The sequence below is a fragment of the Leuresthes tenuis genome, unplaced genomic scaffold, assembly GCF_036924035.1.
Source record: "Leuresthes tenuis unplaced genomic scaffold, fLeuTen1.0.hap1 SCAF_3, whole genome shotgun sequence".
NCBI lineage: Eukaryota > Metazoa > Chordata > Actinopteri > Atheriniformes > Atherinopsidae > Leuresthes > Leuresthes tenuis.
Window position 1 is genome coordinate 28,613,279 of NW_027325357.1, and position 16,830 is coordinate 28,630,108.

Sequence of the window (16,830 nt, forward strand, 5' to 3'; positions counted from 1 at the left end):
TGTTTGTTCGGTGAATGCCAACAGGCCAGAGTCACGGCTGCTAATGTCTAATCCCTCGATCAACTGGCCAACGGTTCGTTTCTAAAAATGCTGAAAGAGAGGACATAAGCAGTCTGATACTTCATGTGACCTCTGCTGTTTAGTGTGTTTGTGTGCTTACAGTCGCTGCTATTGAAGCTGTGGCTGCAGCCAGCTGCTTGGATCATAGCTTTCCCTAACTTCTCATCTCATCTGTGTGTGAGGCTTTGTTAAAACTAGGTTGACTTTGTGTCCAGTTCGTCTATCTTACCAAGTCCTCCTGCGACCACCATCCGACCGCGCAGGAAGGCAGCTGCAAAGTCAGCTCTCTTAGTTTTCATAGCCACCGTCTCCTCCGACTTCAGCCAGGTGCCTGAGGAAGAAAGAGGATAACACCAGACAGCTGGAGTGAACAAATGGGTGTGCTTAAGTGTGCACAAGGTTATGAAGTAGCTGAGGTGAATTCCAGAGACACTGCAGTCCGCTTTCAGCCAGACAGGATGCTGCTGAGTTTTCAGAGTACGTCCTGCACAAACAGGTCACCCACGAGGCAGCTGTAGCCAGAACATGTAGACCCACATACACACACACACGCACACACACAAATGCACCTGGCAAGGACGTAAAAAGGTTATAACAAATGCAGACCACAGACAGAAGGGAGGAGGGGGAGCAGAGAGGTCAAACTACAACAGGGAGGAAGAACATGTGAGGATACTGCTGTTGGACTGACTTAACTGAAATATCTGCATTAGTAAATGCTAATGATTCAAATGAATGCAGGCTGTTTTATTTTAGGCATCAGATTGCTTGTTTACGTTGCAATATGTGACAGAAACGTAGGCGGCGCAGAACGCCGTGGGCTGCTTTCTTTGTGACCGTAATCTCCGTCTCAAACCATGTGCTTCACTTTGAATTCAGTGGTGAGAGGCTGAACCAGCGCTTGGAACAGAATTCATTCTAAAAAAACATGCCTGTATGTAAATACACTGCACTATGCAGTAATAAAAATACTAATTCACAGTAATACAGCATTACAAGTTGGCTTTAGATTGAGATTGATTGTTTACATAAGAGTGCAGCTTTGATGGCTTAAATTTTCATGACCCAATGAGTGACTCCTCCGTGGGTTTTGATTGTGAATGACTGTGGTCATGTCGTCATTGACTGTGGTTTACACAAGAAAAAAAATCCAATCCTTGTGTTAGTCCAACTAAAACCAGACTTTCAAAGTACATGTTAAAGATGTTAGTCTGACTGAAACTGTGCACAACAGAATGTCTCAAAGTCAGGCAAACACAACCACACAAGGCTGCTTGTGGACAAATTACTCATGCGTGTAAAGTTTCAGCTGGACCCAAACCGAGCTGGGTGTCGTATCCTTCGCGGTTCGCTGAACAGGCTTTGACCCAGAGGCAACAGAAGAAGTTGGTAGCAACAGAGAGAAACTACAAAGGATGGCGTTCCTCTCATGTGTTAGAAAACATTCAGCGTGCAGAATGAATGAAATGTACAGAGCTGTAAAAGCTGTCCAGATCAACATGGTACGAATTTGCCAACAGCAGAAGTGTATTTCTGGGGAGGGACACACCACCTGTCATATGAAACGAAATGAAAAAAAAAAAGGAAAAAAGTACTTAATTTATCACATACTGTGGACTGTGGAGTCGGACATACTTTGATCAGGAAATTGGATTCCCCTCCTGTGTTTGTATTCTGGTACATGGACAGTAGTTCATTTAAAAGGCAAAGTCAGGCTAGAAAGTTCCTCGACTTAACTGTGCTGATTAGCTTAAACTAGTCTATGCTCCGTAATGAGGACTCGCTTAAACAATTCAGGACTAACATACAACTGAGGACTTAAAATTCAGGATTTGATGGAAATCTCGTGAGTAAGTTAATGTTTTGTTGGACCCAAGATGTCATAAGCGGAGAGTTTATCCTCAGAAACCAGCTGGAGCTGCTAAAACAGCAGCAGTTATGAGATCCCTCAACAGCTTCCAACCCACTGCTGCATCGCTGCAGCCGAAAGTGAAGTCTGACTGATGGGAATTGAACCCAGGTGCAGTGATGAGTGTTGGTTAGTTTGATCCAATATCAAAATAGCTACTAGATGCTTTAATCCCGAAATACTGGGAAACAGTGGAGGCACAGGTGTGGAAGACTTGGCACTTTTTATCTAATCTCCTTTAATTATCCAACACTTAATGCTGGTGGTGTTGTCTGTGAACCTGTGGAAGGGTGTCTTTTTTAGGCGTTGTTGCTGCCAAATCTTGTTTATCTGAAAGAAGCCCAGATGGAGAAAATCATGACAAAGGAAGAAAGATAACTTCGTTAGGGGAAGGAAGGGAGAGGGAGGAAGTATTAGAGTGATAGAGACAGAGCAGGAGGGGAAGCGTTGATCTTGTTTCTTCTGGATCTCTCCCTTGCTCTTCACCGCTTGTTGTCTTTGTTGACTTGCTCTTACTGTCTTAAGCCCAGTTTATGCTTCTGCGTCACGTAGCTATGCGGTCGACATGGACACCTACGCCGTAGCGTTGCATTGCAAGGGCTGTGATTGGTCCGCTCAGAACGTAATTTCCGGCAGTTGCTTTTTCCGGTCTTAATGGTCACTGCAGACGGCAAAGAAGCTCATCAAATCGGCCCGTTGACATTCGAAAGTATTGAAAGTGCATTTGTTCATCCAGGTGTTGTAAAGTCACCCGTTCAGCCTCGACCGGTCGTACAGAACACCTCCACAAACATCTCTGTCGCCTACGCTTCAACATTTGCAATTTAAGCATTTGTTCTTCAATACTGATGAGCTCCAACTGCAAATACAGCTGCTCCACCTTGGTTGCCATTGTTTACTGTTGTTAACTGTGACCGGAAGAAAGAGCAAGGATTCGGCTATAACCCCTGAAACCACACAAACACACAGCCACACCCCCCTGAATTGCAGAGCAACGCGTTCCCTCGACGCAGAACTTCGAATGCTCAATGACGGCGTCAGATGCATAAACTAGGCTTAACTCCTCACTTTCTTTCTTTTCATGATCACCGCCTTTTCCTCCCTTAATTTATTTTCAATCTTTTTCTTAAACAAGAGGAAGAGACAAACACCATTACGACAAACAGACAAAAGCGGAGGATGAGGCCACATGTGGAGTGTTTAAGCAGTGTGTAATGAAGAGCTGCGTTTCCCTTTGCAGTCTGGCTAAGTTACACTGAGGAGAACTGAGGAGAGATCACAGCTGGCCCTCTCCTCTGTTCTGCCCTCCACTCAGGGGAAAAGCCTCTTTCCTTTGAGTATTGCACGACCGTGTCCTGCTAATCTGTACAGTTCAGTGAATTCCATTTATGTCATTATTAAATCAGTCTGACCTTGGTTTGAACTTGCTGGGACGTTCACTTTTGGGAAGATTGACAGCTGTCTTGAATGTTTTCCAGATGTGAATAATCATTCTGTCTGGACTACATTGATGGACTCCAAATAGTTTGGAAATGGCCTTGTAACCCTTCCCAGATTGATGGGCAGCAACAATTGCTTCTCTAAGATCACTGCTGATGTCTTTCCTCCTTGGTAACACACACCTGAATCCTGCAGATCAGCAAACTGACTTCTGCTTTTATAGAGGTGCTCACACGTACAAAAGTACATTTGATTCGCAGCACCTGGCTGCAACTTAATTCCTTTGGAGGCAGTGAGGGTGGACTTTCACACACTGTTTTTGCATTTTGGCTTAATTATTATTAGATAAATAATAACACAGTGTAATATGTCTGTTGCATTTACCAGAGGATTGCTTTAATTTGTCCTGGTACATAAAACCTTTATAACCTTTAGAGCCAGATAATATGTCTCCTTGCTAAGGTAAAAAGGCTTTTTTTTGCAGGCTAACACCAATAGGGGAAGAAAAAAAAAACATGATACTGGCACTAAATGGACTAACACACAAATGTTGCCCTCTGTCTTTAGCTATACACACTGTACATTCATTATATTTGGTCTCAGTGGGTAAAAATATTTCCATGCTGAAACTTCAGGCTTCAGACTAATGGTGCAGTCCTCAGAGACACGGCTGCATTTTCATGCCCAATTCCCGTTTGCTTTGGAGGGATAACGCAAATCTTCACGTCAAGATTTTCTATGTGGGCTGCGGGGCAAAACACCAGCACACATTATTCTACTCTGACAGGGTAGAGAAGGAGAATAAAGAGACAGAGACAGAGGGAAACACATCGAGAGAGAACACAGGCAGAGAGAGGGTGAAACAATGGAAAGAAGGAGATGAGGCCACTCTCTGAAGGCTGGGCTTTGTAGTCTGTGAGATAGTAATTCCATCCACGGCTCTCCTCTGTAATTCTCCCTCATGATTAAAACTAGAGTAGGATGATTAGTTCTTGGTCTTTGATAAATTGTGTCTGTCACATGTGGAATCTCAGATACGGCAGAGGTGATCCTCTTGGACGGACGAAATGTATCTCACTGTGTTGTTGTAATAATAATCACTGGCCCAGGAGGGCAGGCAGTTTAAGCTCGATTTTCATTTCTGCTTAATTCCATCTTCTTCTTTGTGTTTGGGTCCTTTTTTTCTTTTTTTTCTTCACCAAGTGTGACATAGATCAAACATGCAGCATGGTCATATACCTGTTACAGGTTGGCCCCAATGGGACTGATACGCTTTTCACTGCAGACTGTCTCCCCTCAGCTTGGTGACACATAGGTCTGATTAACACAACGACTTGTCTTTCTTTTCATAATGTCCTGTAGAAGTGCTTAGTGTGTGTGAAGAATTTAGCACGGCAGCAGGGATGCTGTTAGCATCGGCTTCGAACCTCAGTTAAGGTGGTACTGAAAAAAGTACATCAGGTTAGGGTTAGGGTTAACCTCAAGTTGAACCTCAAACATTTCATGCACTTTTATACCTGAGTCCCTTATACGTCCGACAGCTGTTACATACGTGCACAGTTCATTCTAACCCTCTGTTTTTCTGATGTGGAACAGATGCAGAGTACAAATCTACAGCACAGCATTTGTTTGAAGAATTTTTTTTTCACTGATGAAGTATTCGCTCTTGGCCTCCTTTCGAAGAAGCTTTTAGCTTAGCTTGTCTGCCAGGAAACTTTCTAATTCTTCAAACTCTAACACTAAACACTATGTTCACATGTGCAGTCATGTTCCAATAAAAAGCCAAGACATTACTCTGAATAAGACACTGCCATCTGAGCAGCCTTTTTAGATCCCCTTCATCTGAATGAGGTCATATTCAGAGTAAACAGCAGTAGCTTTATAACACATGCGTTTGGCTTCAGAGTTGCCACTTCTGCTTATTTATACAACTTTCGCCTTCTTTTTTACAAACTCAGTTATTCATTTTGGACTTTATTGTCAGAGATCAGATGGTTTGTTTCTGTCACAAGGTCTGGATGAACAGCGGGTGAAAAGACACACTTTTGGGCCAGGGGAGAAACCTGAGCAATGCTCCGTGCTTTGTCAGACAGTTATTATGGTGAAGGAACAAAGATCACAGTGACAGAGGGATGGAATTCAGGCATGAGGTGCTACACTCGTATGGGCATCTTATTCATTACGCCTGTTAAGAACATAATCAGAATAACTACCCTTTGAGCAAGTATTGCACATACATAAAACCATACAACCCTACTTAAAAAACATCCCTTTAAGAATCTTTAAAAAGAAGTTGGATTTACATATCAATGGTCTCATTTCCCAATACTCTGTCAAGAGTTTTTGCTTATCTCACTGCGGCTGGGTGATGGGGACCAATAGATGGTAATTCAGTAACCAAAGACACCAAAGTCAATTGTTAATAACTGAATTGTTTCTTTAAAAAGCCCTTAGGCTTCAGGGTTTAAGCATCTTTGCATGGTTCCTGAGCTGCAAAATAGTTCTAGGCCCCTGAAAAAGTTGATTGAGGGGAAAATGCACACATTTGTCAAGAAGTTTTAATTTGTTTTAGTCGGTCCGAGCTCATAAATTGACGATGTGTCACAAGAAAAACTGTGATGAAATGTTTCCTTCTCTGACAATTTGTTAATTTGTTATTGTTCGTTCTCTGGGTTTTCAGTATACTTGTTGTACGCAGCCTGCATTACAACATCCGTTAACAGACTTGCGTCTTAATACAGGCGATATGGAATGGAAGAGTAATATGATATCAATGTGTGACAGCAGATTGCATGACTGTGTGTATGTGTGGACAGATATTGCTGCAGATGGATAATAAAGCAATCTGTTTCTGGATCTTGTAATTTGAAGCGCTCCTCATCCTCAACCCTCCCTCAACAGCTCATCTTCCATCTCATCTCAACCAAAATTAGATCGCAGAAACGAGGCTGCCTTCGCCGCTCGCATGTGTTTGTGTGCGCGTGCATCAACACTGGCAAACTTATGTTTGTGTGTGCTTGTAGGCGTCCTCTTTTCGCCTTTCTTCCTCTCTCCCTCACACACAAGTCAGAGTCGCTCTCCATTATCATATATTAACGTTATCGCTCCCATGTTCTGCTTTATTTGGCTTCCATTCGACCGATCCCAAAGTGTGACCACAGACCCGGCTGTCGAGAATGACTTATTGATTTTTGCTTTCCCATTTCTCCTTCCGTTCCCTTCTCAATTTGTTCACCTGTTACACTGGGCTGTCTTTGCCAGGTAGAGGGATAAGTCATCTGGCTGCATTATGGGATAGTGAGAGTGTGGGAGAATATGCACAGAAATCCAAGAGGAATGAGCTTCACTAAGTAGTAAACCCTCTCTCTGCAAGGTGAGGGTAATGATAATGGCTACTGTATGACAAGGAGAAACCTTCATGTCAGTAAAAAGGAGGAATACCTAAAAGTAAAATGATTGTAACTGAATATTGCAAACTTTCTGGGAGGCATGCATATCCTTATTCGTGTCTGTGCTCATATGATAACGTAACTTCAACATAATACAAAAGATCATTCCCATATTGTTGTCAATGCAGCCCTCTAAGGTTAGTCATCAAACAAATGAGCATTTTGTTAAAAGAAACAAAATGCACAATGATGTGGGATACTGGAACAAGGCACGTGGTGTTGGTGCGGCTGTGCTAAGATCCATGACTGAGGTGAAGTGTGACATTATGGAAGCGTGACAGGGAGGATGTGAGGTTTGTGTTGCCAGGACGCAGGTGAGGAGCATGCTGAGTGTTGATCTGAGCTGAACCGACTGAAATACATGTTCAGCTCATTGGCTCTATCCAGGCTTTCATCAGTCTGATCCTTTTTCACCTTAAAGCCTGTGACCCTTTTCCTCCTGACCACACACCTCACACACTGTTCTGCTGAAGCTTGCTTCCTGTACACCTCCTTGTGCTCTGTTATCTTCTATTTCAGCTGTTTTTGAACAGTACTCAATAACTCCTTCCCTGAAGCCTTTCTTTTTCATGTTCAGCAGGTTCTCAGGTCAATGGTGAAGGGGTTTGTAATTGGGGAAGCACCTCACTCTCCTGAATAATAGTCTGTCACACCCATTTGTGGCACTGATGTCATCTCCATGTGGCTGTCGTACATTACACAGTTTAGTCAGACTATCACACATTACGATAGTAGACTAAGAAGCACTGATGTTATATTTCTGATGATCTATTGTGACTTAAAGACATATCTAATGTATATGTCAGTGTATTTGGAGTTGAGAAGCACCTAACTGAGCAGTTTCGTTCTCAGAGCTTGGCCCATTCCAACATACTTTTTCGATTAGGATGGCAGACATGCTCAAACTTCACGTTGTCTGAATGAAATTATTATTTTAACTATGGGACATTGTGACATCGCTTCAGAAAACTCCCTGCAGAGACACAGAAAGTTCTGATTACTTTTTTCATTTCATGTTTACATGCAGCTGTGCTACCCAACTTGATGACCTTTGCTTGAATTAGTTTTAGGGGGGTTGGATGAGTTTGTTGGGCCAAGGAGTGCTGACAGGAAATGAGACACAGATACAACAGAGGTGTCTGCACAGATTGGAAATGGGGCTCTTTGGTTTATGTTGAAAATTTCAACACCAAACTATTTGTCTGCCTGTCAGAAGGAATTAAATTAAATATAAATTAAAGTCCCAAAATGTCACATTTTCTTTCCAGAATGTGCACTAAACTTTTCGAGTCACTCAGAATATTGTATATGTAGCTTCTGACAAAGAAGCGTTATATATGCATGTCTTTAAAGTCCTCAATCCCTCCAGAGGTTCTGCCCTCGTTCCAGCTCCTCACTGAAGTTCCGCTCTGCTTGAATTAAGTAAAAAATTCAAACTCGAGGTGACATATTCAGTACCTGGACTTCATACTCAATTGTTCTTCTGTAGAATAAATGACAGGTTTGGTATCTTCTGAGACAAAGAATTAATAATAAGGTTCAGAGGTTCTTAAAGAGCCCTTTGACACACAGGGTGACCTGCATATTCGTGTGTGTGTGTGTGTGTGAGAGAGAGAGAGGGGAGTAATTTACACATTTTTACGTGACCGGTGTAGAAAGTGACAACCTCAAAGATTTTATATCAAACTGTCACTATTCATCACCAAAAAATAACACAATAGTGTATAAGCCTGTGGCCCGCTAAATTATTGCAACAATTATACAACTGCGGTATAACAAAGTGGGTGTCTGCAGTCACAAAAGACGCAGCGCCTTTGTCTCTGAACGTCTATAGAACATCACAACGGCCATTTTCAGGATTTCTCAAAAGTGACAGCACTTCAAATATTGCTCGTCATAATGGAACAAGAGTGAGCAGCAACAGCGAGAAGTTAGAAAAAGAGCTGCGGGAGACAAACTGCCAACCCCCCAGTTCTAAGCAAAGGTATCCAACTCTTAACTGTTCACTGCTGTTAGACTTCAGGGTTACTCACAAAATAATGGAGAAAGGGTCATTATTGCATGACTTCTTATCCTAGTTTGTAGACTTCTGCAACTTATGGTATCAAACTAAATTTACCATCGATCAGGACTGAAAACTTTACTTACACATGGAAGAGAAAAAAAAGAAGGTAAGATGAAATAAATAAGAGGGGAGCCATTAAGAAGAGGGTGTCTTGTGTGTTTGTACCTTGGTTGGTGTCAAAGATGTTGACGTTCTTCGTGAACTTGGAGCTCTGGTGTCCACCACCCTGCCGTAGTCCTCCCAGTAGACATAGCCTCCCAGCTGAGTCCCATATCACACCCCCATATGTACGTTTACATGGCATGATAGGGAGTGACGTCCAAGAACGCATTTCTGTGTCGTACACCTCAAAAGCCTTCACCGGCCGCTTACACTGTCGGCCACCTTCAAGAAAAATGTCCCTTTTTATAAGGAAGTCTAATCAAGAAACAGTGAACATGCTGATGTACCAGTACCTGCCACATAGAGCTTATTGCCAAGCAGATGTGTGTCGGCATCATAGCGGGGGGTCGGCATTGGAGGAAGTAGCGCCCACACATCCTTTCGGAGGTCATACTGCTGCAGGATGCTGCGAGGGAGGAGGTCAGCACCCATGCCTCCAATGGCCAGAGCCCGACCATCTACTCGAACACACAGAGTTCCATGATCTTAACATTTCTGGTTAGCAAAAGCGAAGCCAGTATTTTTCAGCCCAGATGATGGAAACTCTTCCACGGCACGTTCGTTTACGAAGAGCTAAAATCTGTCACGACATGTTTTGAGTCTTGTTTTGTCTTGTTTTCAGGTTCTAGGTTAATTTCATGTCATGTTTTTTCCCCTGTCACGTTAAGTTTCACTCACGTCGCCTGTTTCTGTTCACAGCTGCACACCAGCACCTCCCCACAGTATTTAGTTTCCAGGTTTCCCTCAGTCACTGCAGAATCCTCACCTCACTTTTCATGGTCATTGCTCATGTTTTGTCAGGTCAGGTTTTGCCTCATAGTTTCATAGTCATAGTCTTGTTTCATTATTCATAGTCTTGTCTTGTTTTGTTTTTCACAGTTAAGGTTATTGATATCTGGCTCAGCCGTGCTTTTTGTTCTTGCCTCTTTGCCTCGTTGTTAATAAATCAAGCTTGCTTTTTGAGTTCTGCATCTTGGTCCTCCCTTGCCACCACTGCTCATGACAAAATCTGCCTGAGTATATAAAGCTGGATGAGTAGTTCCGCTCTTGGTCAGAGTTAGTGGTACTCCTGAATGATGCATAGATTGTGGAATATTTTTACGAACCTATTATGTATATTCAGGATAGTTTATTGGGAATTATTAAAAAAATATTGTCATGACCAGGCTCATGGGCCATGATAAAAAGGGAGAACACACACTTCCTAAGTGACTTTAAACTGAAAATGTATTCATAAGTACAACCCAAAACAACATAATAAAGAGTCTATAATCTATAAAGTCAGTAATGTATGCAAGGTTGTACATAAGTGAGGTGTGGTTATGATAAAACAAAGAAACACAAACCCAAACAAGCCAAAAATGATCAGAGAAAGAGAGAGAGAGAAATCGTGAGTGAGGAGCCAGCTAAATAAAACTGGGCCCAGACTGCCCAGGTGTATGTTATCAGGTCCTCAGCTCCACCCATCTGCCTGAAATGAGTCTGTAACAAAAAAGCAAAGGACGACCAGAAGAGAGAACGGGGGTCGTCACACCCCCTACATAAGAGCAGAGACCTACTTGGTACTCTGCCAAAATATGTCAGATCTATTTACATCACAGCAATTATATCAATAACAAAAACGGACAACATCCCTTTACAGTATTAACTGAATGACTCAACCTTCCGAATTTGTTTGAAATTACCAAGTACCTCATACCTTTCACCGATCCCTCAGGACTATCTCATCCCCTCCGCAACCTGGGTACCTACAGGAGCATTTTTAAGAGAGACGAACAGCCCAAAAAGGGCAGAAATATGGTGACATTAACAATTACTCCCTTAACACAACTAGAAGGCCCGTGACAGGGCATCAGTCACTGCCTTTTATATGTTGAATATCTAAATGATAAGGCTGCAAAAATAGTGCCCATCTCATTAACCGCTGAATAGGATTTTGCAAAGAGCGCAAAAAGGTAAGGGGATTATGGTATGTGTACACTACAAGAGGGGTTCATGAACCTATTTTTGCAGCCTTATCATTTCCCAGTCTCATGGCTCGAGTTACTGCACAAACTGGAAACCACTCCACCTCGGGCAAAACCTCAGTTGTTTCTACCACCTCTGTCGGTAATGATGGGCGTACAGGAACCTGAGTGACAACATGGGGCGGAACATCAGCCCAAACTCTATTTCCTGCCAGATCATTACCAAGAATCATGTCAATGCCTTCCACAGGTAAGGGTGGACGGACCCCAATTGTCACCACTCCAGTGACAAACCCACAAGCCAATTCCATTTTATGTACCGGCACTGGAATAATGCTCATGCCAGTAAATTCCCAGTATCTGAAACTGAGGAGAAAGGAAGGACAGACTCGCAGACAAAACTATGCTTTGCCCCAGTGTCTCTCAAGATTTTAACTGCCACACTTTCCCCAAACAAGGAGACATAACCATCTGAAATAAATGCAGAAAAGTCATCACTTTTGGACTCATCCACAGGACCTTGATCAGAGGGACTGTGTGTTTGGAACGCCATCTGGGCTGAAACAACAGAGGCAGCCAAAGCAGCTGGTTTTACCTGTGCCCTACTTGAGAACTTTAATTTCTCTTTAAGCACAGGACAGTCATTTTTCCAATGCCCTTTACGCTGACAGTAATTACAAATCTTACTGGGATCACCTTTCTTCCAGCTATGCTCAGACCTGGAGGAACAAACTTCCCATTTGACAGAAAAGATATACCTGTGTGTGCCGAACAACTATTCTGCGCAAAACTGTCGTCACCAAAGGTACTTTTATGAGTCAGCATATACTCGTCGGCAAGCACTGCTGCTTCCTGGGGTGTTTTAACTTTTCGTTCATTTAAGTAAGTAGCAACACTCTCTGGCACACAGATGTTAAATTGTTAAAGTGTTACTAAATCGCAAAGCTGCTGAAAAGTATCCACCTCTGATGCTGTATGCCAACAATTAAACTGGAGAACCATATCTCTCACAAATTCGACATGAGTCTGGTGCTCCCTCTTTTTCAAACCCCTGAAACACTGCAGCTAGGCTTCGGGTATCAACCCATTGGCTTTTAGGACAGCAGCTTTCGCTTTAACGTAGACTTTACTATCTGCTGAACTTAATGCAGAATATGCTTCCTGTGCTTTTCCAGTGAATATACATTGAAGCAACAGGGTGCATTCAGTGTCTGTCCAATCACAAGTTTCTGCAACCCGCTCAAACAAGGGGAAAAAAAGCATCAGGATCTTTCTCATTGAATTTTGGCACCAACCTTAACTTTGCACTTACATCACATCGAGGGAAAAAAAATCACTAGACCCCACACTGTCCCTGCCTGCACTATCAATAAACTTGCCCTCCTTAATCAGGTCCAACATATACTGTTCCAACTCTAATTTGGTCTGTTCTGTTTTGAATTTCATTTGTTCAAGTTCTAATTGTATTTCAAGTTCCTTTTCCTTTAGTTTCTCATCTTCCAATTGCATTGTTAACAACTCTTTCTGTTGTTCAAAACTTAATGTCACATTAGTCACCTTGGGCTGAAACCAGCCTCCACCAAGTTTGCCTTCAAAATGGCTTTAATATTTTCTTTCAATCGTTTATCACCAATCCCAATCCCATAATGGTCAGCTATTTTTAAAAGCTGATCTTTGGTGTACTGACTGAGAAAGTGATCAGAAGGAGACTGAAAAAACTCATCCACTGAAGCCATTTTTGAAACCCCGATTTAAGGTATGAATTAAGCAAACAGTACAGTACACAATATATTTCCACAACTGCTTTATGAAAACCAGCATTTATGGGAAACCAAAAATCATAGAGAGTTTCCCCCTAACCTTACTGAACAGAAAACTTACCTTACTAACTCTGCCCTAGTTTTCTGGCAGTCACATGTGGGGGGTACTTATGCACGCTAAACCAGTGGAGTGAAGAAAACAGCCAGAAACTGGCCACTTCCCACAGCCACGGAGATGCTCCCGAGCTTTGCCCCCATTTTGTCATGACCAGACTCATGAGCCATGACAAAAAGGGAGAACACACATTTCCTAAGTAACTTTAAACTGACAATTTATTTATAAGTACAACCTAAAACAACATAATAAAGAGTCTGCAATCAGTAAAGCCAGTAATGTATGCAAGGTTGTACATAAGTGAGGTGTGGTTATGATAAAACAAAGAAACACAAACCCAAACAAGCCAAAAATGATCAGAGAAAGAGAGAGAAATCGTGAATGAGGAGCCAGCTAAATAACCTGGGCCCAGACTGCCCTGGTGTATGTTATCAGGTCCTCAGCTCCACCCATCTACCTGAAATGAGTCTGTAACAAAAAAACAAAGGACGACCAGAAGAGAGAACGGGGGTCGTCACAATATCCATCCATCCATCTTCTATACCGTCAATCCGTTAATCGGGCAGCGGGTGGGCTGGAGCCCATCCCAGCAGTTGTCGTCACAATATATTTTGTAATAAAGTGAAATGAGAGATACAAGAAAAAACGTACCCTAAAGACAATTATTGGCACCCTTCACTGATACTTAGCTGCAGACACTTTGGGCACAGTGACTTCTTCTAAACATTTCTTGGAGCTGTATAAATGCTTCTTGTACCTGACTGCAGGTATTTTCTGCCACTCTTTCATTGCTATTGATTCCAACTTATTTTCTAAAGTTTGCACATTCTTGTTCTGATGGTAAATTTCAGCTCTCTCTCCAAAGGTTTTTAATTTAATTCAAGGTCATTGCTGGTTACTTTAAGACAGCTGGGATTTACTATCCCAGGCAAATCCTAAATAGCACCTATGGGTGTGTGCAGTTCTGTAGGTGAGGACAAAATGACAAAGTGAGTCTAGCAGGAGCAGGACCAATTAAAGTGAAAGAAAAAAGCAGACATGTTGGTAATCAAAAGACTGTAATTTGTTTGTTCATACCCTTAAGTATGATCCATCATGGAGCCTTGTGAAGTACCCCCCCTACAAGCTTCAGGAGGGAAAATGTGACTCGAATGAGCAAATTAATCCATATCCACATCGGAACACGTGTCATTCGCAACTCTTGAAAAATGACCTTCTCCGTGAGTGTCGTAAGACTTCACTTCACATTCAAATTTGTTCTCTTTTTATGGTTCAGATATGGACAGCACATTGAAGAGAGAGAAAGAATCATTAAAGCCCCAACATGCAGCAAAAAACCCCAATAACAACGGAAACAGCCAGCTATCATTGCAGCCTCTGATATATCTGACAGCTATTATCTTAGAGGATGAAGACGTGAATATAAACTTGCCGGTGTGGCACTGCCCCCTGATCACTTGGTTACGTTTTATTCCTCTCCTCTCGGGGACAATACAAGTGAAACAGTGGAAGATAGCATTCCAAATAGAGTCATTAAGATGTATCAATAAAAAAACAACAACAACAAACAAACATAAATACAACAAACATGAAGGACTGCAAAAAACTTGGGTGCAGTGGGTGTTAGATTCTGCTCTTAGATTCCAGGTCATAGCATGACTCATTTACCCCATTCCACCCCACCCCAAACACACACACACACGTAATGTGTGCTCTGAAAGGGAAACTCATATTTGGTCAGGCACAAAAATCACTATGTCAGACGTGCAACTGACTACTGTTAGGCTTACGTCACGACTCGGTCACTCCGGTCGTCAAAGGATTATCGTCCAGCAAGGCAATCCAGACTCTTTCCATGCATCATTCCACGATGGAGGAATGACCTACTGAGCGCTACAAGAACCGAGCATCCCTGTCTATCTTCAAAAACTCTTGAAGACCCAGCTCTTCAGAGAGCATTTCCTATCCTAGCACTTACCCTGAACTTTCCTACCCCCTCTATCTCTGCATTTTATCTTTCTGTACTTCCCTCTATACCTGCCGTCTATCTCTACACTGTTGCCCCATCACCTCTCACAAAGTCTGACTAGTGGCTTCCTTCTATGTAGCTTATTGTTAGCTTTGACGTCAGCTGTAATGTTATATGCTCATTTGTAAGTCGCTTTGGACAAAAGCGTCTGCTAAATGCATAAACATTAAAACACTGCACTTCATCTGTAATTACAGAGTGACAAATAAACGCCAAAATAGAGTTTGCACCAGGCCAGAAGCCACAGTAAATCTGCACAGTTGTCCATTTTAAGCATATATTTGGGCTGCAAGGTATGTGCTTTGGATTGTTCTCAGATCCTTTGTAACTCATTTTGCTCTAAAATGTTTTGGTAATGTTCTGATTTCTTTTTTCAGAGGCAGCTGAGCAGTCCCACAGCATGATATACCTCTACCATTTTTCCATATATGTATTGTAGATGGTTCTGATTGGGTTTTATGTTGTTGCCTATTAGCAAACTGAATCACTGCATTCCAAAAATTCTCTAGTGTGGTTTCTTCTGTTTGCAGAGCATTATCCCAGAAAGAGCGCGCTACATCTATGGTGATATTTTGCAAACATTAGTCGTTCCATTGACAGTGGTTATCTCCTTATCTTTGCTTGGTTCAGTGTAAACCAGACGGTACAGGAAGAAACCATCACTCCAGGTGGCTCCAGGTCAGCTTAAGGCACTTTAGACATCCTGCATGGTGTTCCTTTGTGTTCTGCATCCCGATGCATCTTCACAGTATTACCACAGTAAAACTTGTTGATCACACTACTGACAGTTGAAAATTGGATTTGAAGACCTTTGGCTGTCAGCTTGTAACCTTTGGGATTGTTCAGTTCTTCTGATAATAGCATTCCTGATGCTTTCAGGCAGCTGTCTTGTCTTGAAAACACCCCAGTATTCAGGTCATGAGAAGACCGAACGGTAAACACAAGGCTTTTTAGTTTTGTTCGAGGAACTTCGGCACATCGAAAGTGTGCTTGTGTACTTTTGTCTCCAGTAGCATTTGCTCAATTACGCAGATCATAAAACATTATTTAAATTTTTTTTGGTAGGTATTTGAAATTTGGTAGGTATTTCTGTGCTCACAAGTCGTGAGTGCAAAAAAAAAATTCTGACCAGGACTGGGACTCGTGACAAGGCAAGAGACTGTGACAGACATGGGAAGGAGAGGGAGCTCAGCCGCAGAATGAAAATGCATCAGTCCACGTCTGGCACTTTCAAATGACACGTCTAGCATGAGAATGGGACTGAGGGAGAGTGTTGAGGCAGGAGAAAATGCAGCATTAATCATTGAATTGAAGAGGAAATGAGCTGCAGGGAGGGAATACACATTTCTATTATGTTTATATATTACTCATTTTTCGAGTGCTTCTTTGTAGAAGCCACTTACTTCAAAATCTAACCTCAACCCACTCACATAACACGAATAACAAAAAAGGTAAAAAGTTTCCAAAATACCTCATACTCATTTTGTGGCAAAGAATGGCTCATTACTTGAAGTTAATGATCTAATATCTGGCAAATAATCATTCGACAAATTTCAATAAAAATGCCATCATTTAGTCAATTTGGCAACTGCAATTCAAACACACCACATCTGTTTCCATTTGGCTCTATTGATCATTTTGTCAGACTATCTGTCCATCTTTTCAGCCGCTGTGTATGAGCTTAGCGAGAAAATCACAAGAAAAAGGGCTGAGGATCGAAGACTGGTCAAAGAGATGGAAGGAGCAGCATGACGAAGCCTGCGTTCGGCCAATGAGTCTGTGTGTGTATTGCATCTATCTCTGTTCCAGCAGACACTGACAGATGCGTTTCTTATCACAGTCTCGTTTCAGGCCGTGAAGCTTTCTGTTCACGC

General features: G+C 42.3%; 2 protein-coding genes across 6 annotated transcripts in view; one reads left to right on the top strand and one right to left on the bottom strand.

Annotated features, from left to right (window-relative positions):
- LOC140303919 (EF-hand and coiled-coil domain-containing protein 1) overlaps positions 1–16,830 on the top strand; it is a 169,377-nt gene that overhangs the window by 65,296 nt on the left and 87,251 nt on the right. The window lies entirely within an intron of this gene.
- The window catches only part of klhdc8a (kelch domain containing 8A), a 57,848-nt gene that overhangs the window by 4,276 nt on the left and 36,742 nt on the right, over positions 1–16,830 (bottom strand). For all 5 annotated transcript variants that reach the window (XM_072382909.1, XM_072382910.1, XM_072382908.1 and 2 more), the window contains 3 exons: positions 9,379–9,543; positions 9,089–9,307; positions 290–391 (listed from right to left, as the gene is read on the bottom strand). In XM_072382909.1, coding sequence (XP_072239010.1) covers positions 290–391; positions 9,089–9,307; positions 9,379–9,543 — 486 coding nt within the window. The remainder of the gene's footprint in view (positions 1–289; positions 392–9,088; positions 9,308–9,378; positions 9,544–16,830) is intronic.